Source organism: Syngnathus leptorhynchus, chromosome 6 (genome assembly GCF_054491065.1).
Source record: "Syngnathus leptorhynchus isolate UIUO chromosome 6, UIUO_Slep, whole genome shotgun sequence".
NCBI lineage: Eukaryota > Metazoa > Chordata > Actinopteri > Syngnathiformes > Syngnathidae > Syngnathus > Syngnathus leptorhynchus.
In genome coordinates, this window is record NC_141200.1 from 11,707,333 (window position 1) to 11,734,578 (window position 27,246).

At 40.3% G+C, this 27,246-nt stretch overlaps 1 protein-coding gene across 1 annotated transcript; it reads left to right on the plus strand.

Moving 5' to 3' along the window:
* The first annotated feature begins 113 nt into the window (after positions 1 to 113).
* banp (BTG3 associated nuclear protein) lies at positions 114 to 27,214 on the plus strand. Its single transcript, XM_085913874.1, has 13 exons — positions 114 to 679; positions 1,910 to 1,997; positions 2,084 to 2,196; positions 2,313 to 2,512; positions 2,614 to 2,694; positions 3,250 to 3,422; positions 5,042 to 5,281; positions 6,346 to 6,504; positions 7,685 to 7,806; positions 9,549 to 9,620; positions 11,983 to 12,027; positions 21,973 to 22,113; positions 26,298 to 27,214. Exons 2-13 carry the CDS (start codon positions 1,928 to 1,930, stop codon positions 26,400 to 26,402), a joined length of 1,521 nt encoding a protein of 506 aa, XP_085770000.1. The 5' UTR covers positions 114 to 679; positions 1,910 to 1,927; the 3' UTR covers positions 26,403 to 27,214.
* Positions 27,215 to 27,246: the final 32 nt, after the last annotated feature.

A 27,246-nucleotide genomic window follows, 5' to 3' on the forward strand; every position in this document is an offset into this window, starting at 1 on the left:
AATATGAACATACAAATATATGAATTATTTACAGTATGTATGGGGTTAGGTATTAAAAAAAATCATGGATATTTATCTTTATTATATTTATATGTTTACATACTGTACTACTAAAATTTGCCAACGAAACATAAATCACGCAAAAACATACATCACTTATTGTTAAAAATACTATATGAATTATTTACAGTATGTATGGGGTTAGGTATTAAAAAAATCATGGATATTTATCTTTATTATATGTATATGTTTACATACTGTACTACTAAAATTAGCCAACGAAACATAAATCACGCAAAAACATACATCACTTAAAAATACTATATAATTTAATAGCGCATCTAATCCAAATTGATTATGTAAGGAAACAAACTGTTGGTTTTTGGGACTTTTATGCCCTGTATGGTTTAAACACAGGTTTATACGCAGTTAATTCATTTGATGAATTATATTTGATACGCTAATTGACCACATGTTCCGTAAAAATCTGTGAAACGTGATCATTTTAGTACACCGACAGTGTCTAGTCAAGAGTTCACCAAGCTTGTAAAGTCAGTGAACGCACCACGCGTGTTTTGCAGTATTGAGCATGCGCGCCGCGCCGCTGGCTCTTCTCTCGCGAGGAACGACGCCGTTATCGGAACCTCGACAAACAACACGAGAATTCATCATTCACACGGTAATATAAGGACTGAATACCTTGTTTGCCACTAGTGTGGGGATTAATCCCTTAGAAACTATATTTCATAGTTATTTTTCGCCGCAGGTTCTTGACAGTCGTACAATGATTTTGTGGCCTTTAGGCCCAACTAGCATGCTAACCACCAGGCTAGCTTATATCGGACTACTGTATTTGCATCAGCTTTAACATTAGCACACCACTTCGCGCCAGCTAACATTTGCTAACATCCAAACATGATCTGATGGGTCTAATGGTTTATGACAAAATAAGTAAGTAGATCGCGCTGAACAAATCAACCTGCATTCTAATATTTTAAAATATCCAAATAAAAAAATCCTTTCTGGTAATCCCCAAAAAGTACAATCCTGGTTTTGATCAGAGTAGAGGAGACTGCAGCACAATAGCATCCTTAAAATGTGTGTCGGGGGGAAATGGATCGTTATTATTTCATGTCTACCAAGGCTGCAACGTGCAATAAAAGCTCAAACAAGCCAATGTCATCATTGGCTCAATAGCGTACAAAAACAAATCAAAACATGGTTTTACAGAATCTGTCCGAGTTGTGAATGAATGTAAAATTCGGGCATCATTTACGTCACGCATGACAAAGTCCAAAAAGCACATTTATTTGTATGATCAAATATTGTTGCAACAACTTCAGAGTAATAAATAAAATGTCTTTGACGACTTGAGCATAATTGTAGCCTTGGTGTTTGTGAATTTATTCTAGTCTTGACATTTTTAGAAAGTCAAAAAAACTGCACTCTTTAGAAGTAGGCCCTATGCTTTGGAAGCATGACAATGACAAGCCAATAAACTGAAACCCAAATTCAGTGGGCAAACTCCAGTGGACAACAGCACAGAATATGGTAATCCCAGATGCCTCTTTTACACGGAGTTCATTACAAACTGGGATAGGCGTGCACACGTCTGCCTTCACACAAGCATTAATCAGATAACCCACATTTAGATGTGTGAAAATGTTAGCATTGGATGTCACATGAAATATTTGCAGAATTGTAAACTTATCTGCAAAAACATTTTGAGCGTCTTTTCCCGATCTACTTCCATGAAAAGTTTCAAACATCCAACATAATTCCTAAAATTTAGCCACCGTAATCTTGAAATTCTTGTACATATGTCATTTTGAAATTTTCTTCAATGTTATAAGTGGTAAAGTGTGATTGTTGAGAGGGTTTATATTCATACAAGTTGTTTGTTAAAAAGATCAATCTCATCTGAGCTATGTCCGAAGAGGAGTTGGAAGAAATTGTACAAATAACAGTTGAGGACTTCAGCGCAGAGGGTCGAACAGGTAAGAGTCATTGAAATGTGAAAAGATGTCAACATCCTTTTGACCGGTGCTTGTTCGTCTAAGTGTCTCTTCTTTTTGCATCATAGCAAACATGCTGGACAATCAAGGACAGACTGAAGCGAGTCCTCAAAAGAAAAAAAGAAAATTCAGCAACAGCCAAGAGAACAGCAGCAGCAACCAGGACATAGGCTATATTAAGGTATTGAAGCTTTTCTACACTAGGCACAGTTTAAAGCTCTCTTTTTACGACATAGTTTATTTTTCTGACATTTGGGAACCGCTGATATATTTGTATTGGAACGACCTTCTTCTCAGAACTTGATGGTCTCGTTCACTGCATCAGTCAGCCAGAGATTGGAAGGCATCGAATCCAAGCTGCAGGCTCTGGACGCCACATGTAAGGCTCTCGCACAAAAGCTGGATAGCATGGTGCCTTGTGCCAAGAATTCTATTCAAGTTCCTATGGTTGCCGGGTCACCCCAGGGTGCCACGCAGACTTGGAACAAAGTGCGATGGTAAGCCTCATGGATTTGCAGAAGGCACATTGATATCATTTGAGTTAGGAGGAAGTTTCTAACGTGTCAACTGAACACTTGTTTCTCCACTTCCTGCGTAGTGTTGTTCCACAAACAAATGTGATCGTAAGCAGCGAGTCCATGAAGCAAGAAGATCCCTCGCTGGAAAACCTGCTCAGCAAGTGAGTTGCTTGTGATCTTATGTTGCATTGGAAGCAGCTCGGAAGTAGTGTCATTTGTCAAGAACAAACAGATATTTGACTACACCCTGAAAATAGCACTTTTAAAGCTAGTTTTTTTTCCCACCGTGTACTTATGAACAATGCGCTCCCTACAAAAAGCAGGTTGACAGAATGTTTGTCTTGAAAATGTGCAGGCTCCATATTTTTTAGCCACCTTCCACATAGACATTTTAAGTTTGTATCGAATTTTCAACTGTATTCAACCGGCCAATAAAGGTTTCACAGTCACTTAGTACCCTCTACCGGTGGAAAGGAAATACTGCAGTCAAGATTTCCTGCATGGGAACGAGCAGTCTTGCTCTGCAACCCACTTTTGTGAGCTTAGATGAAGGTAAAGTTTAGTTTAATGACCATCACTAATTACACTATGGTATCCATGGTAACGATGCTCAAATATCAAATTATTATTCACCTAGTAATTTCATAATTTTTTTTTCCAAAAGAAATTTTGAGGTTCTCTGATGTATGAAACCGAAATTATGTGTCTTCTTGTAGCACAGTGGCGAAGAGGCGCCAAAACACAATTCTCGTGAAGGTGCCTGGCCCTGAGGAGAGTCAGGAAGAAGTGGATAGCGGCTCTGAGGCTAGTGACTCCGTTTCCAATGGCGGCCATCCCAACAATGCCCAAAATGGGCAAAATGTCACACTCATCACACTCAACTCAGAGGGTAAGCAGTCACAGGTTTGCTATGACACGTAAATGTAAATCATTTCAATTTTCAAGTCGTCATCAGCAAACATTTTTTGATACCTCGATATAACAACTATGCTGGTTTCAGCCGTCACAAATCAAGACTAGAGGAGATATTGTCATATTATGTTCTGTTGTTGCTCTCAGGTAATAACAGATGGTTGGCTAAGCAGAATACAAATCATTTCACATAGAGTGACATTTCAATACATCTGTGTCAGCGCTTATGAAGAGCAGCATAATATCAAACCAGAAAAAAAGGTCAGATGATTTATCGACTAAGGGAACGGTGGTGGAGCACTGGCGGGTTCAATTGCAACTTCGGCCCTCCCTGTATGGAGTTTGCATGTTCTCCCCGTGCCCGTGTGGGTTTTCTCCGGACACTCCGGTTTCCTCCCACTTCCCCAAAACATGCTTGGTAGGTCAATTGAACACTCCAAATTGCCCATAGGTGAGTGCGAGAGTGGATGGTTGGTTGTCTCTGTGTGCCCTGTGATTGGCTGGCAACCAGTTCAGGGTGTCCCCCTGAACTGGTTGCCAGCCCGTGGGGACAAGTGGAACAGAAAATGGATGCATGGATGGATTTATTGCATAAAACTGCTGGCTGATTATATTTTATTAAAGTATAAGCTTCCTTAGCCAAAGGAACTGACCAAAGGCAACTCTATCCCATGACAGACCTTGGCCTTTAGGTTTGTCAGTAACAGCCAGGGTGATCCTTTTCATTTTTATTTTGGACTGCATTGCTTCCATTTCTTCCAAAAGGAGACCTGAATTATAGATTTGTTTAGCGATAAAACAAGTTTCCACTGTGAGATGACCAGATGCCTCAGAGGCTGGGAAGTAGTCGACAGGATGTCTGTACTCACTCGTGTTTTACCTGGCATTTGTGCATGTAACTATTTATTCTAGTTATAGTCGACATTTTGCCAAAGTCATCCTGAGCCCATGTGGTTGTATTAGCCAGGGATGAGTGATGTTTTTTGATGCGGGGCCATCTAAGAGATTGGCTATCGCAGATGTTCATTTTCACATTGGGTCTTTTCTCTTTGCACATCGAAACTCCTCCAGATTCCTTTAACATTATCAATCACGAGAGGATGGATACAAATTCATTCCTGTCTCATTTTGAGGAGCGCTAAATGTTTTCAAGAAATTTACACGGGGAATTTTAGTTTGTGTGAAATTAATATTAGTGATTATAAAACATGTTCCCTTCGCTATTTATTGTTCATTTCCTGTTTAAACGCATGAAAGTATGATGTTAAAAACTCCCATTGTCTGTTATTACATATGTTTTGGCCTTGGGTCTTTTATGATTTACTTATATTTGTGTTTACTGCGAGTTTCAGACTTTCTTACACTCGGGCCCAGAAATTTCACTTCTTCTTTTGACCATATGAGGGTGCTGTTGTATTACATGAGTCATGCCACATGCTCTTACCCGTTTGGTGTCAGTTAAGCAGTTTTTCCATTATTAATACAGTGGTTAGAATTTTCCAAAATGAATAATGTGCTTAGACTTGCTTAAGGAGCGCTATTCTGTTTGTATGTATGTCTGTTGTTTGAATGATTTTTTTTATTTTTATTTTTCAGAGGACTACCCAGGGGGCACATGGTTAGGTGATGACAGTAACCCCGAGATGCGTGTTCGTTGTCCAGTCTCACCAGCCGACATGCTCCATATTTCATCCAACTGCCGCACAGCGGAAAAAATGGCTCTCACGCTCTTAGACTACCTTTTCCATCGGGAGGTCCAGGCCATGTCTAACCTCTCTGGACAGGGCAAACATGGCAAAAAGCAACTGGATCCGCTCATGATTTATGGCATTCGCTGTGAGTCCTTCCATTTCATTGATTTTGTTCATTTTTGGAAGATGGCCTAGTGCTACTATTGAGTGATTTCATCGTGACCCATGAGTCAGTGCAGTGTTTGTCCGTAGCACCGTTGCATAATTCGTGTCGGGCTTATTGTATATCAAAGTCATGCACATAAACCTGAACTCAGCGAGAGATTAAATCCTTACCCCTGGAATCAGTCAATGAACTCTGAGAACTTCCCATCTTTCACCCTCTTGCCATTACAAAGCGGCATTGAATTGAACACAGAAATAGGCTGCAGTCTCTATTCCCATGGTGAGTTACAACAACATGCATTCATCATTGCACACAAGCGTTAATGTGCAACACATTTTAGAACATACCAGACTCTAAATGACAAACACATGTCTGGAAGAATGATCTGAAAAGAGTCACGTTCAAGTCGCTGAGCTCTTTGATTCCTCTTTGAATCCTGTAGCCACATACTGTATTTTGCATATATGGATTGTATGTCAGATTAGTGCGAGGGTACAATGGTATGCTGGAACTAGAACATACCGGTTGAATGACTCACTCCGCCTTCCTTCAAAAAAAAAAGGAAAAGGAATGAAAGAGCACCTGCTACTCCTGTCTGAACTTGTCCTACTGAGTGTGAAGGGGCATTTCTTTTCCCCCCATATGACATTTCTGTAGATAGCTTCCAGGTTCACTGGGGTACACATTCATGTAGATTTGAAATGTGATCAAAGAGCTCATTAGGGCAGCAACCAATAGCTATGGTTTCATCTGAACAGACCGAATTATATTGGATCAGACTGTCATAATACCTGAAGGTGACGAATGAAACCATAAATAGCTTCAATTTTAATTCAATTGCTCCTCTGAATTATTTAGCACTTTTGGGAAGCTTTAGGAGATTGTCAATCCTAATCCCCTTTATTTGTGATGCTAACACAGTTGGCATTCATGGTCTTCTGCTTGTTATTTTCATGGATGTAAAAAATTCAGTACTTTTATGCATTCAAAAGAAATAATCCTATATTTGTGTTGTATAAGAAGACCTCTCTGCTTCTCTCTAGGCCACTTGTTCCACAAATTTGGCATCTCAGAGTCCGACTGGTATCGCATCAAGCAAAGTATTGACTCCAAGTGTCGCACTGCCTGGAGACGTAAGCAGCGTGGTCAGAGTTTGGCTGTCAAGAGCTTCTCCAAACGTACACCCCGCGGTTCAGGTTCAGGTAAATGTATAAACAACATGCACGATATTGGTTTCAAACAGGAATTTGGCCGCGTCGTTGACAGACGGGTGACATTTAGATGAGACTTCACTTTGGTATTAGCCCTATCTTACTGCATTCCATAAAATTCCAAACACATGCACGTGTGCATGACTATCAGGGTCACGGCCAAACGGAGGGTGGGTTACATCAAGCTGTGCTTAATGGGTGATGTCGCGGTTGAACGGAAGGCATTCAGAGTCACAGAGGCTTCCTCCATCACCCCTTAAAAGACAGGTCGCACCAGTACAAGCTCTCATTTCTTTTTAGGGCTATTGTTGAGAAATTAGGCTACCCGAGCGCCCAAATAGCTTGCAGTCTGGTGCCTTGTTCTAAGTGATCACTCTTCTGCCCATTATTCATGACAGTTGGCACCTCGCACAAAAGGATTAACGACTGAAACTTGTTGAGCAATCTCGACACCAAGCCCAAATCCGTTAATGTGGCCAAGTGTGAGTACGCCCTTAGCACGAGAACAAGGGTACAATATACTTGGACTGATCTAAAGGTTTTCTTCCCGACGTTGGTAGTATTTGATTTTATTTTTACAAGAAATGAATTTCTACCCACTATTTGCTGGCATTTTTAAACATACCATTGGTGTGATTTATTATTTCTTTGTTGTCTTTTATTTTACGCCCTGCGGCGAAGACCTGCTAACATCTTTCACCGCTATTTCTTGATGTTGGGGAATGTGGCGCTCTAGTGGGTCCTATGATAGATCCATTCAAGGGTGTCAGGCTACTGGTGAGGTGTTTAGAGTCTGAGGTCTATCGTTTAGATTACGTGCTCAAGTATCTGTGTTTGTGTATGTGAATGTCCGGGATACATATCCAATTTAAACAACCTTGTTCGCGAATGGCCAAGCTTTTTACAAAAAAAATGGATGGTTTGTATTTTCTCTTGTATGATATTCAATACAGCGCTGACAAACGTTTTTGCGGCGTAGCATTTGATGTTCAGGCTAAGAACATGAACCTTTTCTATCCAAGGAACCACCTCATATCCCCCTATACATGAATTCAGAATGGAGCATGTAATGAGTTGTCTTTAATGTGTGCTTATATCAGCTTTAATTTCTGCTCCGCTCACGCAAGTACAAAAGCACCATTGTAATTTCAGTATTTCTCCTTTGGAATAGAGGGAGGCCTCTCAGAAGAAACCACCCAGATAGAAGCAGCCACCCAGCAGACCCTGCACTATACACTGGCCAATCAGCAAGTCCAGTTCCATCACATTGGAGAAGATGGACAAGTTCAAGTGGTGAGTATCACTAGTTTTGACTTTGCTTGATAATTCTCCAAATTGGTCATCACTGTGGGAGTGAATATTGGAGGTTAGTTTTCTAAAGGCTAATGTGCATTTTCATCTGCAGCAAGACTGGTCGCCGACGGTCCTGACAGTACCGTCGGGTTTGGTTGCGTCGTCCCGTGTGTGGCGGGCCTTAATGTACAGGTTATTAATGGACAGATACTAACATTGCCATCCAATACAGTAAAACAAAAAGCAGAAATGTACTGCATCTTCAGCGTTGGCGCTGGATAACTGCTCCAGCTGTTTGGGTCAAAGGTTAAAATCAGACCATTACAGCAAAATAGGTGGGCTGACACACAGGAAGTGTCTGGTACTGGTTATCTTTTTCTTGTGTAAGTTGTAATGTTCAAGCCACCCAAAAATGCATTTTATTTCTTTTTTTTTTCTACAAGTGGCAATGGGATACTGAATAAATGGCCAATGGTTCGGGAAAAAAAAAATCATTATTCTGCGATTCCTTCTTTTCCAAAAGTACATATACATGGCACCTGCTGTCCTCTTATATCATGCTGAAGTCCAGCTGTTGGTTAAAGGTGGTATCGTGATGCCACACTACTGGGTCTTTTCCAGTTCTACAGCTGCTTGGCCATCATTTGACGTCATACCATTCGAATTCAAAGCCACCCGTCTCGGAGATTGTCATTTTGTTTGCCGATGTAAGATCTCGTCATGTTCCGCACCGTTGAACATTTTCATGTTCACATTGCTTTTTGGTTCCGAGCAACTGATTCTCTTCAGTGACATAAATGTTGTTTCTGTTCGTATTTCTGTCAAGCTCTGTGGTATCTGTCAAAAGCCCTTGACAAGACATGTGGCATGCAGTGTTTACTGTTTTTTTTTTTTTTTTGCCACTCCTTCCATCTGCCCTTACTTTGCCGTTTGTGCTCTGCTATGTTGAGGAACAAATTTAGATATGCGATCATTTGCATTGGCTGTCAAATTATGGTTTCATATATATGCATATTGCATATTTTCTTGGATGGTTTACAATTTCTGTGGTTGAATCACATCTGGTCTTCTTGAGAAATACTGTACACAAAATATATACATATGATGACACTTAATTGCGCTCTTTTTTTATTTACTCTCTTTCACAAATACATTGAAACTAAAAACGAGCACTGATGTATGTGAAAATGAATGATTGCAGAAGTAGTACATAAAGCAAGAATCTACAAAGTTTCAACAATTAGTGTCTTTTCCCAAACACTTATTGAGTGTTGTTAATAGAAAAGGTGACACGGTAGTAATCATGCTGCTGTCCCAGCTTTTTTGAAACATGTTGCAGGCATAAAATTAAAAAAAAAAAGTAAGATCTACATAACGTGACATTGATGAGGCGCTGAATCTATGAACGCGGAGAGGAAGAAATCCCCCTCCATAAGAAAAATCCGATTGTTGCATTTGGTCAGTGTGTTTCTTTTTTTGTTTCTCCCACTGGAACCCTGGCCGGTAACCCCATGTTAACCCCCTTAGCGATACTAGCAGTTTTTATTGCCTCTCTATTCCTCAAAAATGAACTTATAATCAATCTTGGCAGTTTGAATTCCAATTCCTTGTCCATCACACGAACGTCTCTTTCATACTTGTCTATGATTGCCTTTTTCAGCTCAGTTGATCTGAAGAAATCATGGTGTTTGAAATTTTCAGTATTTTTGATATTTAATGAAAAGTATTCATGTGTTTTTCAGATTCCACAGGGCCAATTGCACATTGCCCAGGTTCCTCAAGGAGAGGAGGTGCAGATCACTCAAGACAGTGAGGCAAGTATGCATGGATTTGTCCGTGAAGTTGTGTGAGGAAAATAACTATTCACTTTTTCTGCTCTATCACATTTCAATCTTGCACAGTAACAGGTAGAGTTAGTCGAAAAAAAAAAGAAGAAATATCAGCGTATGTTATAAAGAAGCTTGTGAATGATCTGTTATCTTTTCTTATACTGCCTCACGCAGTAGTCTCCGGCACACAGAATAACTAAGTGGCTCATTTTTTTTAACAACTGAGTTTCTGAATAGTTGGGCTGAAACAGTGCACATTCTGAGAATATTTTTGAACGAAAACACGATGTGATCAGGGGAATTTTGGGGGCGACAAGCCTTGGGCTTGATCTTTGTAAACCAAACATGTCTTTATCTAATATTTAGTCCATTAACTGATCGTTATCACTCGTATAATACGATGAACTTGTTTCTCACAGTTTATTCTCGTCAATTTGATTCTGTGCTTCGTAAGAGCACCCTATGATAACATTTACATGGCAGGTCACTCCTACAATTGTTGTCAGTTTAAATGTCCGACTGACAATGTGACAAATTCTAGTTCATCAAAGTTTTATGAAATTGTATTGACTGTCATCGTGTCTTCTGTTTAAATACATCTGAGTAAAGCACTTCCGCAATAGCTGACTCTTAAAGTAAAGTCATTTGTGATTTGAATAAAAACAGATGTTGCCTGTTGCATGCCTTCATGTTTATATACCCGCCTACTTATTCATAGAGTTATGACTTTTGTTTCCATGTAAATCTCAGATGTCTCATGTCCCCTACCAGGGAGCCATCCCTGCTTGTGCTCACAGAACTGACTTCCCAGCTGAAATTAAAATTTAAAGCCCACAGACAGTTGAAAAGTAATTTTGGCATTAGCATCACTCTGGAGTCCGGTAGTTTGGGCAGGAATTTATTTATGTAAATATACACACATGTAATGGCATACTGTATGCTGTGTTCGGCACGTGCATTACTGGTTGATATTTCTGCAGGAGCCACTGACTGTTTTTCACATTTCCTACCTCATTTTGCTCCAGGAGGACGACGTGAACGATTGAGTGAGAGAGACCAGGAGTATTGAAGGGATAAAAGCTTTAAAGACTTTCCTGTTCTTTGTGGCTGAACTCAGATTTTCTTTTCTCCTCTCCCCCCCTTTCCTATTTCATGATTGTTTGTTTTTTAGAGTTCAAAGCTTAGCAACAGAATCCCACTTCTCCCAACTGCCACTCACACAGAATATGTTTTCATTAGGAACAGACCCCTTTCCATCAAGACATTAGGTCCAGCAAGCTCAAAGAGGAAATGAGCTGTTTGAGAGATTACACTCTTCTCCTGGGCATACGACATCTTGGACTGCTGCAAACAAGTGAAATGCAATTAGCGAAAGAAAATGGCAGAAAATTGTGACATGTTTAAATCTGGCACATATGGTATGATCCAGTTGGTGAATTCCTGTTTATGTCATTGTGGTCGTTCAGAGTTTTTACGATGGTCGTTGCAGTTTGAATTTGTTTTCCAGAAGTCATGTTGTGAGCAGACATGACAGAATAGTATGAGTGTTTATGAGCTAACACTTATGGCAACTGCATGCTGAGAATTCATACAGCAGTTGTTGAACTATACTCATACTGACTGACAAGAGTGGATTGTGAATTGATGTCAATGTTTTGGCATAAACAAGCTCAAAGTTTTTGCTAAAGTTTTTAATGAAATAGCAGTTGGCAGCTTGTTAGCAGTTTAAAGATCCCGTTAAACACATAAGCAAATTAGGATGCATTAGACTGCATATAGGGCGGCTCGGTGGTGCACTGGGTAGCGCGTCCCCCTCACAGTTCATTGGTGCGGGGTTCGATTGCAGCTCCGGCCTTCCTGCCTTCATGTGTGGAGTTTGCATGTTGTCCATGCATGCGTGGGTTTTCTCCGTACACTCCGGTTTCCTCCCACACCCCAAAAACATGCTTGGTAGGCCGATTGAGCACTCCAAATTGCCCCTAGGTGTGAGTGCCGATGGTTGTTCATCTCTGTGTGCCCTGCGATTGGCTGGCGACCGGTTCAGGGTGTCCCCCACCTACTGCCCGATGACGGCTGGGGTAGGCTTCCGGCACGCCCGCGACCCCTGTGGGGACAAAGCGGTACAGAAAATGGATGGATGGATGGATGGATGGATGGATGGATGGATGGATGGATGGATGGATGGATGGATGGATGGATGGATGGATGGATGGATGGATGGATGGATGGATGGATGGATAGATAGACTGTGTTTGTGGGATCTGTTGCTTGGGAAGAGGTGCTTTTTTTTTAAATTTGATTTGAACTTGCAGCATTTTTTTCATGGCATGTCATTTCTGTCTTTCAGGGAAACCTCCAGATCCACCAAGTGCATGTTGGCCAAGATGGTCAGGTAAGAACTGTGACTTATTTCCAAGTTAGAGTAATGAAAACACAGTAAATTCCCTGTGTTTGAGGATGACATTTATACCACTCTTTTGTGTTATGTCGGGAGGGAGAGTTAATTTGGTGGGTTTGCTGGCGTATTTATTGTCTTTTATTGTCTCTGGGCCTCCTCCGCCGGGTTACCATAGCAACCAGCGACGACACTGATATTGGAGAAAAGTTGCGGGTCACCGTGGTCTATTAAAAAAAAAGAGGCATTACATCTGCTTCAAGATATTGACGAAGCAGCGTCTGAGGATAAGTGGACGCTGGATGGCTTGGCTGAGAGCAAGTTCAAGCGAGCAGTCTCCGCAGAGCAGATGCTTGCCTTTCCTCCGGCCCGACTGACCTTGCAGATGGTTCCAAAAATGGTTTGAATGCAGCCACTTGGCCCCGAAAAATGTTTAAAGGATAAGCAAACATCCTTGGACAAGTGAGGTAGTTTCGGTGTGGAGCCGAGCTAATGGAAAAGTACCTTTCGGAGCACATTTATCTGTTCATCTCCATTGGAGAAGAATGGTAATCTTTCAACACAGAGAAGAAGGAGAGATTCATTTGAACTAACCTTGTTGCTGTTTCACACACGTCACACTCACGGTTTCATGTTAGCATCATGCAATTTAAATTTAATAAAACAGTTAATTAGGACACACGTTAAATGAATTATGCATAACAAACACACTTAAACTATAATAATTAATGACTGTCATAGAAAAAAAAGATCTGCATTGAATGCTGCAATTCATTTTGGTAACCGAAGAACGTCTGAAAAGTACTCAAATAGCATTTTTTTCCCCCATTCCTCGAACCTTTGACAGTTCAACTTTTGAAAGGGATTGACAGGCCTTTTTTGTAGCTTTATAGGTCAACGAAAATGTACAGACTTTGCCAGTTTGTACTGTTTATGTAGCTTTTCTAACCATCGACAGCTTTTACAGTATTTGTACCGAGGGGTTCAATTGTGCACCTTTTAGGGCCCATCACAGATGTTTTACCTTGGAGACCAAACATGGCAGTACCCTCTTATCTGACAGTGTACCACAACCTACCCAAACAATGTAATGTATGGCTTTAGAATATCTCCATAAAATTGACAACAATTGAGGTTAGCATGTTGAAGTGACCTACGGCAACTCTTTCAGTTTCTCACATGGCCTGTTTTGATCTTTATTGCCCAATGCTGGTCTAGAGGCAAAGCTTTTGGGGAGGAAATTCTTTGTCATGCTGGTGGTCTGGTAGTTAGATTTATTATCGTATGTGGACTTTTTTTGAATCAGCATTTGTGAGAATTTTTTTTTTCTTACTGCAAAGCAAATGGATGTTGGTCGGTGAAGTTGCTAATGTGAAAAGGTGCTTTTTAATACATTTTCGGATGTACAAATCTTTAAGATCAGTCAGACATTTAACATAGTTATTCAATCTAGTCTGACTTGCTTTTTTCCAATTAAGCGGCTTTTGTGATTGCATGACCATAATTTGCAGACAAGGAATGGCACCAGACTGTGTGAAAACAAATAATCACCCTTCACCAGATGTAATATGTCAAAATGTTTCAAATGATGTAATGCGTTAGGATCTTAAGCCGCATCCTGGATGGTCATCTGGAAATATGCTCTTTCTGCTGCTCTGTTCTTTATTCAGTTGTTGAAGATCTCAATCACTCATACAATTCATTTGTGAGTACACTTGTTATGAGAGCTTTTGATAGCGTTTTATTGGTGTGTTCTCAACCGCTTGAGGATCGCACCAAGGATCCTTGCTTTTCGTCAACTTTCTTTTTGAGTCCGACTGCAAGAATTCCTCTCTGGTTCCCTCTGTGTTAGTAATTTGTCCATTGTGAAGTGCTGCACCAGTACACATGCATAGTACTATTCAAATTTGCTTCAGAATTCCATTCTTATTAAGTTTAGCTTCTGTTGTAACTAAATGCCATGACAAACATGCATTAGTTAGAAAAACCTCTGCATTTGTAATGTGTGCAAACTTCGGTTCCTTATACACAGGCACCAAGAGATTCTAGGATGTGAGAACTAAAATTGTGAAATTCCCTTGGGTTTTTTTAGTGAGCCTTTTCCAATGAAATGCTATCATAGATTCCTTTTTAGACTGATGTGCTGCTGTTTGTATTTGTAAAATGATACGCTGTTCCAAAACAAATTGAAAGGGGCTTTTCTTTTTTTTCCCTCCTCTTTTGTTACACATTGAGCCTTTTATTCAAATGTTATGGTACTTCACACAGACATCCGATCACCTCTTAAATCTTATTGACTGACAGAACATGAAGGCCCATAGGCCGGTATAATGAGTAAACTCGTCTATCTATGTAAATACATATACCGTACAATAGGACAATATCTACCTCTGCAAATTTGAACCTATACATTAATTAAAATACACAATGAGCTTCATGGTTGCAAAATTATATTGAAGAGATTTTTTTTTTTTTTTTTAACAGGTGTGACATTATCACTCTACAATTATCTTTGGTAATTGGTAGAGAGGCATTTTCAAAATGAAGACACGATGTGTATTTTACTTTTTGTTTTGACTTCAATGGCCGGTGAGGGACCATGGAAATGATATCATGATTACTCTAGTCTAAAAAAAACTTTGGACAAATGAATGTCCCCTTTCTTTGTTTACGGAGAGGTTCTCTTGAAGCATACTACATATGATGTCACTGTTTTTGTAATCTCACAAAAGAACATGAGGCTATATTTTTGTAACATATCCCAAACAGTTAATCACGTTGAGTTCCCTTCCGCTGTCTCTCTCCCTGGAGCTGTATTCTTCTCCAGCCCCTTTCAGTGTTTTTTTTTTTTTTTTTGTTCATCTGCTGAATCCATGGTTACACATGTCTTCGATGACACCTGCCACCTTGTGACACTACGGGTCACAATCATTGTCAGCTAGTTACTGTAGTATCTCGATTGGAATTTTGGCTGCATCTGGTTCCATTTGATAACATTGTTTAACCTTCACCACAGCTGAACATCGAAATTCAAAAACGTCGCTCACCTCAATTGTTATCCTACGGACATTGTCAAGTTTCTAATTCGAGCTCTCTTCAGTTATTCGCCATTTACTCTGTTTATGTATGATATAAACAGAAGTATTTGGAAAGCGATAACAGGTCCTCCAACTGCTGAGAAAAGCAACTTGAGGTTTTTGGGTGATTTTATTATTTTAGTTTATTTTAGTTTCTGTTGCCTGAGTGTACTGACCAGTCATTGATTCATTGAGCCACTGATCAGTCTTACATTTCCACCGTAGGGTGTGGGCAGGACATTGATGGAAGTGACACAACATAACAGTTAGAGCTCAATTTACCAAATAAACATGGCACAGTACATTCTAAGTATAATAATAGAAAAACATCAGCAGGTTTTTAAAAATTCTCTGTTGTATGACATTAGTTTTCAAAACATAGCTCCGATACAACTATAGTATATTGTTTTGCAACTCACATACGTTTCTTCTCTCTTCTCAATGTAGATTTACTTCAAATATGTATTCAGTTATTGACAACGTAGCCTTTGTTGTAGCAGCCCAATTGGATGCAATTCCCATCGATCAACTTTTAAATCCCCACAGTGGAAGAGATGGGAACAGATGGCAGACCAATGAAACTACATATATTATACTCTTTTACTGTACTTCCTGAGTGCCCGTCTCCTTTCTTACTACGCTGCGTTGATGCAGACCAAATGCGGGATTTGGAAGATGAAAGGCAACACCGATGAAGAAGACAATGTTAGTGTTGGAAAGGAGAATCAGTGGTGGATAAGCTTCATGCCATTCGTGATTAAACACTCAGACCAGTTGAGCTTTGAATAAGCAAGAAAAAAAAAAGAAAATTACTGGATCAGCTGCCACCTAAAATTGAAAGAAGTCAATGCCAACTCAAATGGCTTAGGAAGTGTCTACGTATGCCTCAAAGGAATCCATTTTATTCGAATATTTCCATATTTTCTGGCATACACATTGCTCTGCAAATCTGTCAAAGCAGGAAGTAAGACCCATGACAAAAATCTAAAACAAGGGTATGAAGAAGGTGGAGAAAAAAAAAAACCCCATCAATCAAAGGTTTTATACATTACTTGTCACCTGATTGCATTGTTTACAACGATGGACCCGATGCCCACTAAAGGGAGTTAAAAATGTCAAAGTCCAGAAGACACACCCCTTGCCTCGCCTCCTCCTCTCGTTGAACCTCTTCCATCTTTTCGCAGCAGATGTTGTTGCGCATCTGCTGGATTCTCTCAAGCATCACTGTTTGGGTCTGTGTGAGAAGTAGGTCAGAGATTAAACAAGAGGAGAAGAAAGCTGGTTCTTGGCAGCAGCCTACCAGGTCCTGTACATGGACTTGATTGACCTGATCCAGTTCAATCAGGAGTTCAATTAGTGCTGGAATGAAATCGTTAGATCCCGCTTGTTGTTCCTGTTGTTCATTGCCACTTCCCTCTCTCCTCAGGGGTACTGTTGCTGTTTTGCTAGTAGTGTGTTGAGATTCCAGTCACTCACACATGCGGCTTAAGTAAAATGAGGGCAAAAGCTACAAAGACCATGCTTTATGGCCCATTTTAGTGTAAGGGCAATGTACAAAAGCGGCAAGGCCGAGGGATGGATACTGTTTCAAAGGAGTAGAAGTCTGTTTTGTGTCCTCATGGCATCTCCGCGTAGAGATACAGAGCTAGGAAATCCTAAATTGTGTTCGTGTGTGTATCATTCATTGGCCGGTACACTTGTGGCTGTTTTATTTGGTCTGTTTGGGCAGGACCCTGGGTTACAGGCTTTGTGAGTAAGAGGGACCAGATGTTTCCAACTTCATTTCAATGTGACTCAACAATAGCACAAGCTGTATGCAGACCTGCATCACCGGCACCATCATTGAAGTCCAGAAATGCTTACATTTGAATATGTTCAAGTGGAAATTTTCGAGAAGGACATTGAAATACGTATTGTCAACTTTGAAAATGTAGGACAAGAGAACCACAGGGCTTTTTGCCGTCCTGCATCAGAATTGCATTTCTTACATTCAAGATGATTCAAAAACAGTTTTAAGAATGACAAGCAGTCGATGTAGTTGATATTCTTTGCAAACTTTTTTTTTTTCGAATTGAATTATCACAACCTAAACTGCCTCAGAGCTTTGAAATTTGCAAATTAGAAACCACATCAACAACCCGAGCAAACATTTGATTTAGTGTGTCCCTGCTGCGATGATGTTAAGGCTTAAAATTATGTGTGGGAAAAAAACGACGCGGCCTACAAGGGGAGCTGTAAAATTTTAGTGTGAATAACTGACAAACAACAACTTGCGCTAAGAAGGGAGAAAGGATTGGGAAATTCACACACATTTCGGACCCTCCATCGGGGTGTTTATGTTAACAGCCTAATAGAATAGAATAGAGTAGAATACAATAGAATACATAGAGAATAGACGGAATGTAAAACCCTTATTTACAATTAAAAATCTAGAAGAAAGTTGAAAATACAAGTTGAGGTTAACTGTTGAAACAAATAGCCATCGGGTGTGTCAGGTCAAGCAGAATTATGATCTCCTTGTGTTTTAGATGTTTGAAAGGAAATGTCACAAACGGAACTGTGAAGCTGGATTGTGCAAGTACAGATGTAGCTTTATTGCAAATGGGTATTTTATTTATTTTTCTTTGTAATATTTTGGCGTTGTAAGAGAGTCCTAGACAACCTGCATATTTCAAATTCTCAGTCTGCATTAAATGAGTTGGTTCAAATCATAAAATGGCCATCATCTTAAATCAAGGAATGCACCATAACTATAAAAATGCCTTCATTAGTTAGACGGGCCAAGTTTGGATTTGCAAAGCGGAGAGAGAGAGAGAGAGAGAAAAAAACAGAGCGGAATTTCCGTCCTTTTGGTTTGAGGGGCCTGACTTAATTGCAGCTGTTATTTTTGTCATCAGTCCCCTTTTGATTTTCTGGATCAGGTTCTGGATCAGGGTCAGGATTTTGGTCATGCCGGGTTCGTCATAGAGCCTCTGTAACCTACGTCTTGGTATGATTCTTAGTTTGATGGTGGGAATACGGGAGAGAGAACTTGGTGCAGGTGTGAAGATTTTGTATGGGAGGAGATGGGAAACTGTAGGTCAGGTTGCAAGGTCACAGTCAGGTCAGGACATACGTTTATAGCATCCTGTACAACACTGAAACCTGCATAGTGCTTCTAGCTGTAATAATGTAATAATCGTGTTTTTTTTTTGTTTTTTTTTCCCCGTCAGTCTGAAATAAAGGTTGATGAGTTCAGACTGAGAGGAGACGTCTTAGGCCAGCATATTCATTTTTTCCGGTCAACTGTGCACTAAACAAGCACCGAGAACACGACTATGTTTGGGCATCTTTACAGCAGAGTTGCAGCCAAAACAAAGTCCAAAAGCCTTCCCACCCCACCTATCTAACTGGAGATAGTGTTACTGCTGAGACATCTGTCCAGAGTTGGCAGATACAGATGTTGACAGCTGTGAAGCGGAAAAGGAAATTTCAGCCACTCTCAAGTCCAAATGTTTCCTTTTTTTTTTTTTTCATTTCCTTGTTTTGCCTTTGAGAAGTTTCCTTTGGGAATGAAAAGAACTAAATTAGTGTGTCACAGAATAGTATCGCTTGTTGTATAGGTCTGTGTTTCTTCTTAAGACTAGCGGCTTCCATGAAATGGGGTTTTCCTTACTGTTCCAACTGCAGCAGACAAAACATCAAAACAAGCATTCACTCAGACACTCAGCAGATGACTCATGTTATCATCTGATGCACAGATTGCTCTGAGTCTTTTCGGGGATGCCAGTTTGCAGCATGTACATAGTTCATTGTGGAAGTCTTGCTGATGCGTCACTGGACTGGAATTTACGTACATAACTTGGTGTACGAAATTAAAATATTTTTGGGACGACATCTTCTGTTGAACTCGGTCATTTCTGTAGTGGTGTGTCTTTTTAAAGAGAGAAGGGTGATTTGATGGTTCTCAACATGATTCATTTTCGTTTTTCCTCTTGTGTTGCCATCAGGTTTTTATTTATCGTTGCTGGCAGCATTACAGCGTCAGCATTATTTTTTTTTTTCACTTTTTCCTCTCAGTCAGAATCTTGCATAGCTACTGAAGATTCATTTTACACGTAATAGTTTTGCTGCGTTTTGTGTCAATAGTGTAAAGCAGTCGACAGACTGCATTGAAGCCCACCTGCCAGCTCGAGGCTTTGTGAGACTCTTAGGGTGTAGTCAGACCTGACTGTTTGGTCCGCTTTAAACGGACCAGGGTTCGATTGGAAGTCTGGTCCGGACCTTTTGTGCAGGTGTGAATACACACAAGCAAATCCTGGTGCGGAATAAGAAGCGGACCGAGACCCACTTTTTCAGGTGGTCTCGGTTCGCTTCCAAACGAACTCTGGTGCGGTTCGCTTCAGGTGTGAATACAAACTGAAGATCAGCACAAGAACGCAGCGCGTAGGCCTCGCATGTTTTCCTCCATTTGCGGGTCTGTGCTCTGTGTGCCGCTCTGGTCATTGCTGTCCAATGGGAGCATAGATCGTCACAACTACATACATCTCTTGCAAAATGTACAATCTGCACCAAACGAAAAAAAATGAAGTCCGCTTTTGGTCCGGACCAAACAAGTGGACAAAAGAGCTTTTCTGGTCTGAATACACCCTTACTCTTGAAATCTGAGGTCAGCAGAATCAAAACTGCCAAAATCAAAAATAAACGAATAACAGTAAAATTACAAACAAATGTAAAAAATGATTGAAAAATTAAACTTAAAAAATATACATTGCAATAAAAATGAAAAAAATGCAAAGTAAATGTAAAAATAAACACAAAATACATATATAAATATTATTAAACATGAATGTATCTTTTTATTTTCAATGATATATTTTTTTACATTGGTTGTTTTAATTTTTTTTAATGTGGTAATTCTGCAATTCACAATCATTCTAGTCTCACAAACAGCTATAGTGTATACAGCAATTTGAACACTGACTTTTTATTTCAATTTTGTAAATGTTTTATTTGATTCATCATACGGACTCAAATCTCTCAAAAACAACTGCAAATGAGAATCTGTTCTTAATTGCCTTAGATCGGGTATTTTAAAAAAAGCATTGTTGCAGGCCATATTCCACAGTTTAGAATTTGATTTTCAACCCAACAAGTACTGAACCCAATTTAACTGCATTGTACCTGATTACTGGAAACCACGTGTTCTTACACAATGAGTCATAGGACAGGATATGCTGCTGAGACTTTCCTGCAAAGATCCTCATGTTCCAAATCTAACTGCTTTTCTCAGCCTCTTTTTGCATCTTCACACAGCTGAGAATGCAAACTACTCTCAGATGGAAGTAGGGAGCAAGTGTTTTCTGCAACTAGCAACCATATGCATGACTGGATCAGGACTACTGTAAAACCAATATCTACATGAACCTGCCACAGACCAAACATAACCACTTGCACCTTATGATGATTTAAGACAGTTTAAAAGCTTTATCAATCAATCAATCCTCCCTTTTAGAAGAAATAATCTTCAGTTTTAGTTCACCAAGTTCTTTTACCTTATTGACAGCAGAGTGCAACTTGAATATATGCTTAATTAAAGTTAATCAATAACAATTAAATATTAGAATAATCCTAGATAATACACTGATCATGTTGTTCCGCCACACAACCGTAGAAACAAAGCAGAGTTCTTGGCAATAGAGCTGTGAAGATTTTTTTGTCTCAGTGGGTGAAGAAATACTGAAACAGCTGGTGCCCTATTTCATGACTGAATTATTGGCTTAACTGATCCATAAAATGACACTTTTTTTGACCACACTGGCTCTTGCCTTGACAATTCAAAAGCCACAAGAAACGAAGCTTAGCTTAGAATCGAATCGTAAAGCATGTCACTCTGCATAAATGAAATGTCAACAACTCTTCTCAGAAAATTCATTACCACTCCAAAACTCTCCCACACCAATCTTTCAAGCAGATTTTCTTTTGATCAAACGTGATTCATTTAACCCAGATCTAACAGTTAAGAGTGTGACTGCCTCAACCTCAGTCAACCCCCTTGTTTTATCCTGTTAGTCAGGCAGACTTGCACACAAATGACTTCCATCAGGCTGCCTGGATTTGTTTGGTGTGTGGTGGTGATGACGCAGCAGAAATTGTGGCGAAACTTTGTTGAAGACATAGCAAGCTGGTGGTTGGTGAAACAATTAACTCAACCAGAACTATCCAAGTTCAAAGTAAAAAAAAATCAGACTGGGGAGATGGTGTGGAAATGAGGTTCCTTTTTGCTGCCTTTTATAATGCCTGTTGGAGAAGTCCTAGCCAACCACAGCACTGAGTGCAGCTGGAAGGCCACTTTGAAGCAGACCTCTTCGAAACTTCACCGAATAATCACGCAAGCGGCATTTGACGAAACCACCGGGATGAGACTTTTTCTCAACACGAGGCACTGGATAACAGAATAGGTTGAAATGTGAAATAATGTCATCGTTTATCACAGAAATCGACTCCCTGGTTTCTCGTATCTCTTTCACGTAAAACTGTGATTCTTTCTGTTGCCGCAAAGTTGCTTTGTATGTTTATGTGACACAACTCACTTCCACTCTGACACCTGTGGTCAGTTAAAAGATGTAAACATATCAGACTGAACATAAATGAGGCATTCAGTTGTTTGCTTTCATTAGGCTCTTATTTCTTCCTCTGGTGTGCGCCACACTGTCAATCATAACTAGTGAGTCTGCTGCTTTGCACATTCTGCGGGATGAAGTTGATGAGGGGTGCATTGTTTTATTCAGATCAGTTACACTATTCTGTCAAAAGTTGAAGCCAGATGACTCATCATTGATGTTTCTTTGCCCTCCTTCCCCATGTGTCGGTCCCCCATCTGTAGGTACTCCGGGGAGCTCAGCTGATAGCGGTGGCGTCAGCCGAAGGGGCTGCAGCAGCGGTCGAGGGCGCCGCTCTCCCTCCTGACATCCAAGTGCAGTATGTTCAACTTGCCCCCGTCACAGATCACACAGATGCAGTGCAGGTAAAGAAAAAGCACCCACGGCAAACTCTTTGAGTCACTTGTACCCAGTGTAAACAGTTGCTTAGTAACACAGTAACAGGAACTGGGTAACATTCCAAGTACGTGAGTAAACACATCTAAATCAGTCACAATCCACTTTGGTTTATAAAGACTTCATAATAAACTCGAATCGTAGTTTGTGGAGCTCAGAAGTCCACCAACGGTATTATTTTAAAAACTCTGCCTTTACACAGAGAAGTATGTTCGGTTTTAATCAGTAATGTCAGGAAACAATGCTAGGTCGAGAAGTATTAAGGAGTTTGAAATAAAATCATCCGCATGAGAATGAAGAGTTGACTTTCAGCTTTAATTGATGGGTTGGACAAAAATATGGCACTCAATGTATTACAGACAAACAATTATCAATAACATCAACTTCATAGTAATTTACACAAATATGTATTTTCAGGAATGTCTATCAAACGTCAATCAGTGCCTGAGGAATAGCTCTCAGTTTTTTAAAAAAAAAACTTGATGGCTCCCGTGTTAGTGAGTTCACATGCAAATTGATGCTTGCCAGCGGTTTGGACTTTTTAGTGGAATAGCTGAATCCAGCTACAAAACGTCTGAACACTTATAAACACGTAATTAGGTGTCTTTAGTTAAAAAACAAAAGAAACAACAAATAAAATAAAACGCTACAACAACACTGTTTTTTATATACTTTTACTAGCAAAACAACAACGCTTTAATATGGCCATTATCATCAGGCTTAATGCAACAGACATCACAGAACAAATGAATTCCATCAATGATACAAGCAACAGAAAAATCGGGATAGTTTGTTGATATAAATGAACTTGAAGCTACATTTTTCTGTAACGATATTAGCATGGTCCTCCTGAAATGCAAGAAAGCACCACAAAACAAATATAAGATCTCTGAATAACTCATCATAGTGGTCAATCAAGAGCCGCTCGCTGCATATTGTGCAGAGAGATACATATTTCATTGGGTCTCCTGCGATTTTCTGTTTTTTTTGTTTGGACACTCCCTCAAAATTGCATGTTTGTTCATCATTATAAAAAACAAAAAAGAGTGAGCACTGATCAATCAAAAAAATATGAACTTTACCAAATCGTGAAACAGGAGGTTTCCGATTTACATTTGTTGATTTGAACAAAAATGTTGTTACTTTTGTCAGATTCAAAATATTTCTGTAACCACTTTGGGTTGTTTCTTAATCAACAAAAGGGTAACATCTGACTTTTGAATCCTACCTACACTGATGTCCCGACAGTTTTGCTCTGCTTAGAATTTGTCAAGCCACCTTGATGCGAAATAAATAACAATTTGCTGGCGCAGTTTGAAAGTGTTTCAGACCCAAATTGCAAAGAGTTCCCGGTGTGATTGCCACCACATGCAGTGTATTTCAAATACTGCACCACGGCAAGCAATCCTACTATTTGTTTTCTCAAGTGATTGACGACGTTCTAGGTTGTTCTTTTGCAACTACATTGAAATTCCGCCGAATATACAAATACATTTATTATTACATCAAGCTGTTGGATGATTCAACAGTCTGCTTTCATTTGAGCTTGATTTTAGTTTGGTATGGTTGCTGTCAAGAAAACAACTTGTTAACTACTTGGGCTCTTTTGATCAGATATTGTTCGAGGGTTTCATTCAATTTAAGGTCACTCTATTTTTTTTGGGTAATTCAATTGTGCATTCAGTCAGAGCATTTTTAGATCTAACCAACCAATAAATTCTTGACAGCAACGTTCCAGCGGTTAAACTGGGAATAAAAACTGAAACACTGCTATGAAGTTTCAAGCATGAATCAACCTGATGGGAGCCACAAAGGGAGCTGAGTGGTACAGAGTGTGGTATGACAGTTTGGCTTTTATGTCAAAAACTGTAAACACTCCTGATTTACAGTTCAAAGTTCAGCCAAAGTTTAGCACTGGTATGTACTGTATACTATCTCTTTGAACGGTGTGGAATTGAGAGAATTACTGTCATCTGTTTCCAAACATATGGTAGCATTTAAACAAGTTCTTGCAAAATGACTCGCATTTTGATTGATTTATATCTCCGCATTTGTATTTCTCTATACTGGATAATTTCCCTGCCGCACACAACATCCAAGACAATTTCCTCAAGATGGCGATAATCTGTAGAAATCTTTTTCTTGCTTACCCCCTGCTTAGTCGAACCCAGCTACCAATCGAGTGCCAACACACTAACTAAATGCACATAATCATTCAATCATGTCACAACAGTCTTTGTATAAGTGTAACCATGAGATTGTTATCCTTCCAAATGGAGAGCGAGGCCCTTCCTGCGATACTTCATTATGGCCAGAATCCAAGATTTTCAATGAAAATCATCCATGTGAGTTTTACTTGGCCTCTTTAATAACCATTGCTTAAAATATGTGACATGCTGTGATGCAGCTGTGTGTCGAGTGTGCTGGGCTACAGGGAGAAAAAAAAAACAAAAAACCTGCAGGTGTGTTTGATGGAGCCCCTGGCACTGACTCATTCCTGACAGTCATCACGGTTTGCACGCACATACCAACCACAGTCAGAGGGCATTCAAATACAATTTACGTAGTCAGCATTGTCAAATTGATGGAAGCTAAAAAAAAAAAAAAAGTCCTTCTGCAATATCTACGCCAGGCCTGTAGTTGGACAGAAGTAGCGCTGTGGTCTGCCATTTCTGTTCTTCTCTAGCGTTAGAAAATAAGATGTTCTTTCGAAACCTTCGCCCTAGGGATTCCTGGATTCAAATGAAGTATTTGGGCTGGTTTTAATAATGACGCAAAATGTCCAGATGATGAAACAAGTTCAAGTTTAAGAACAGTTATGATGTCATTCATTTAAGTTCACATTCATTAAAAAAAAGCTCACTAATCTATCCCCGGCCTCGGCGGACCACTGGTTAGCACGTCCGCCTCACAGTTAGAGGGTGCGGGCTCGATTCCACCTCCTGCCCTCCCTGTGTGGAGTTTGCATGTTCTCCCCGTGCCCGCCAGTTCAGGGTTAGCCTCCAGCACGACCACGACCCCCGTGGGGACAACCTGTTTATAAAATGGATGGATGGACTCAACTATCCATGCAACCTGGCTTGCCTTAAGTCAGCTGGAGCCTATTCGATTGACATACATGCATGTGTTTGGAATGTGGGAGAAAGTAGCCAAAGAAAACCCACACAAGCTCAGGGAGATGTAAACATTCATCAATCTGTTTTCTGTACCAACTTGTGCTCATTTGTATCATGGCTGAGCTGGAGCTTATTTCAGATGACTTTAAGCAAAACATAGGGTTACGTCCTGGGCCGCCACATAGTCAAATGCCCCTTTTCCATTGCACCGGTGCTCAAAACAGCCTGGTTCCGCTCTGTGTGGTTGCTTTTCTACGGCAATTTTTTTGAGGCCGTGTAGTTACAAAGCAAATGTTCAGCAGAACCTTTTCAAATCTAGGCCGTGGTGTCATTGCAATCTGATTGGTTGACAGATTTAGGCATCGCTTGAAGGTATTGCGGCAAGGAACTCGATTGCAGATGCCCGTTTCCTGGTTTTAAGGTAGTGAGAAACTGCTGGCTGCTGCCAAGTCATAAAAGTACAGTATATACAGAACACATACATTGTTTTACAACAGTACTTCATCATATGTATGTACAATTTTAAACATATCAATAGATGTTATTAGAAAACTTGTGGTGTGTCTATACAAGTGAATGAGAGCGTCTACCATTTTCCTCTTTGTTGACATCATAGTCAGTCAAGGAACACACAGGTTGCTACAGAAAGAGGACACTAAAGACAAAAATGCAGATATATTGATTGATAGGAATCACACAGGTTATTTCATCCACAGTACATATGAAATTGTAAAAATGGTTTTGTATTGAGCGAGGGTCAGTGGCGCACTGGTCCACCTCACAGTTCGGAGGGTGCGGGTTCTATCCCATGTGTGCAGTTTGCATGTTCTCCCCGTGCCTGTGTGGGTACAGAAAATGAATGGATGGTTTGTATTGTAAAAAATGACAGCGTCCTGCGTCTACTATATTTTTATACCTTGACGGCAGGCGGCTGCACATAGCAACTGCAACTTCCTATAAAAAATCAATCATTTCATACAAAATCATGTATAAGATTTCAGACATCTTTTTCCCTCCGTTTTTTTTGCTTATCCCAGGGTGCCGAGCTTGCCCCCGCCCTGCAAGCAGACATGGAGGTGAAGGATACCATCCAGGGAGAGAACGGCGAGGTGGTCCAAATCGTCAGCTCTGTGGCTACCTGAGAGAGGCGTCTGCTTTTTGGACTCTCCAAACGTTAAGCGCTTACACAGCGCTACGGTGCGGCGGAGGTCTGCGTAAGCAGACAAACTGACAGACATTGAAGTCAGAAACCCGTTTTAACCAATCCCATACGTCAATCCAAAACGGTGCGAACAAGCCAGTTTTTTTTCTCAATGCTGTCCCTTGCCAAGCAGATGTTCATCGCGCACTTGACTGTGAGTCTTCAAAATCAGCTGCTGTCTTCAGCTGGTGTGTTCTTCTGAAGGAGGAATCATCCCACCCTGGAATCCACACCGGGATTATCGTCTATCCAGGGCGGTTACTGTTGAAGCACGTCGGCACATACTCGTACGTTTTTGCAATGATGACAAATAGCAACGTTGGAGAGTTGAGTGGCTGGGACCCGCATTATTATGTCCCCCCCCCCCCCCCCTCCTATGTTACTGTTCTCATCAAAATTCTGGACATTAATGTGGCACTCATATTTTGCTGAGAACCGCTACTCTCGGGATGAGTTTGTTTTATCAGTCTTCATAATTGAATCCATATTTTGTCTCTCGGCTGGGAGCCTCCTCCCTTCACTTGCCTCTTCATGTTCCCACATTGTTCTGGTTTGTTGTTTGATTTATCTATTTGTTGCTTGCTGGGAGAAATGCTTTTGTTTTGAAAGAGGTAGACCATGAAATACAGGCTCTGGTGCCGGTATAAGTGACTTGTAGAGCACCAAGGAAAGCCTGAAGGTGTTAATATCCCCAGCTTTGTCTTGGGAAATATACATTCATGTGAATAAACCATGTTTGTGGTTGTTGTAAAAGTGTGCTTTGAGTTTGCTTTGTTTTGATTTTC

Coding starts and splice junctions, on each gene's coding strand:
- banp (XM_085913874.1), top strand. CDS start 1,928: ATGTCCGAAGAGGAGTTGGAAGAAATTGTACAAATAACAGTTGAGGAC. Junction 5,282..6,345: donor CATGATTTATGGCATTCGCT/GTGAGTCCTTCC, acceptor GCTTCTCTCTAG/GCCACTTGTTCCACAAATTT. Junction 6,505..7,684: donor ACCCCGCGGTTCAGGTTCAG/GTAAATGTATAA, acceptor CCTTTGGAATAG/AGGGAGGCCTCTCAGAAGAA.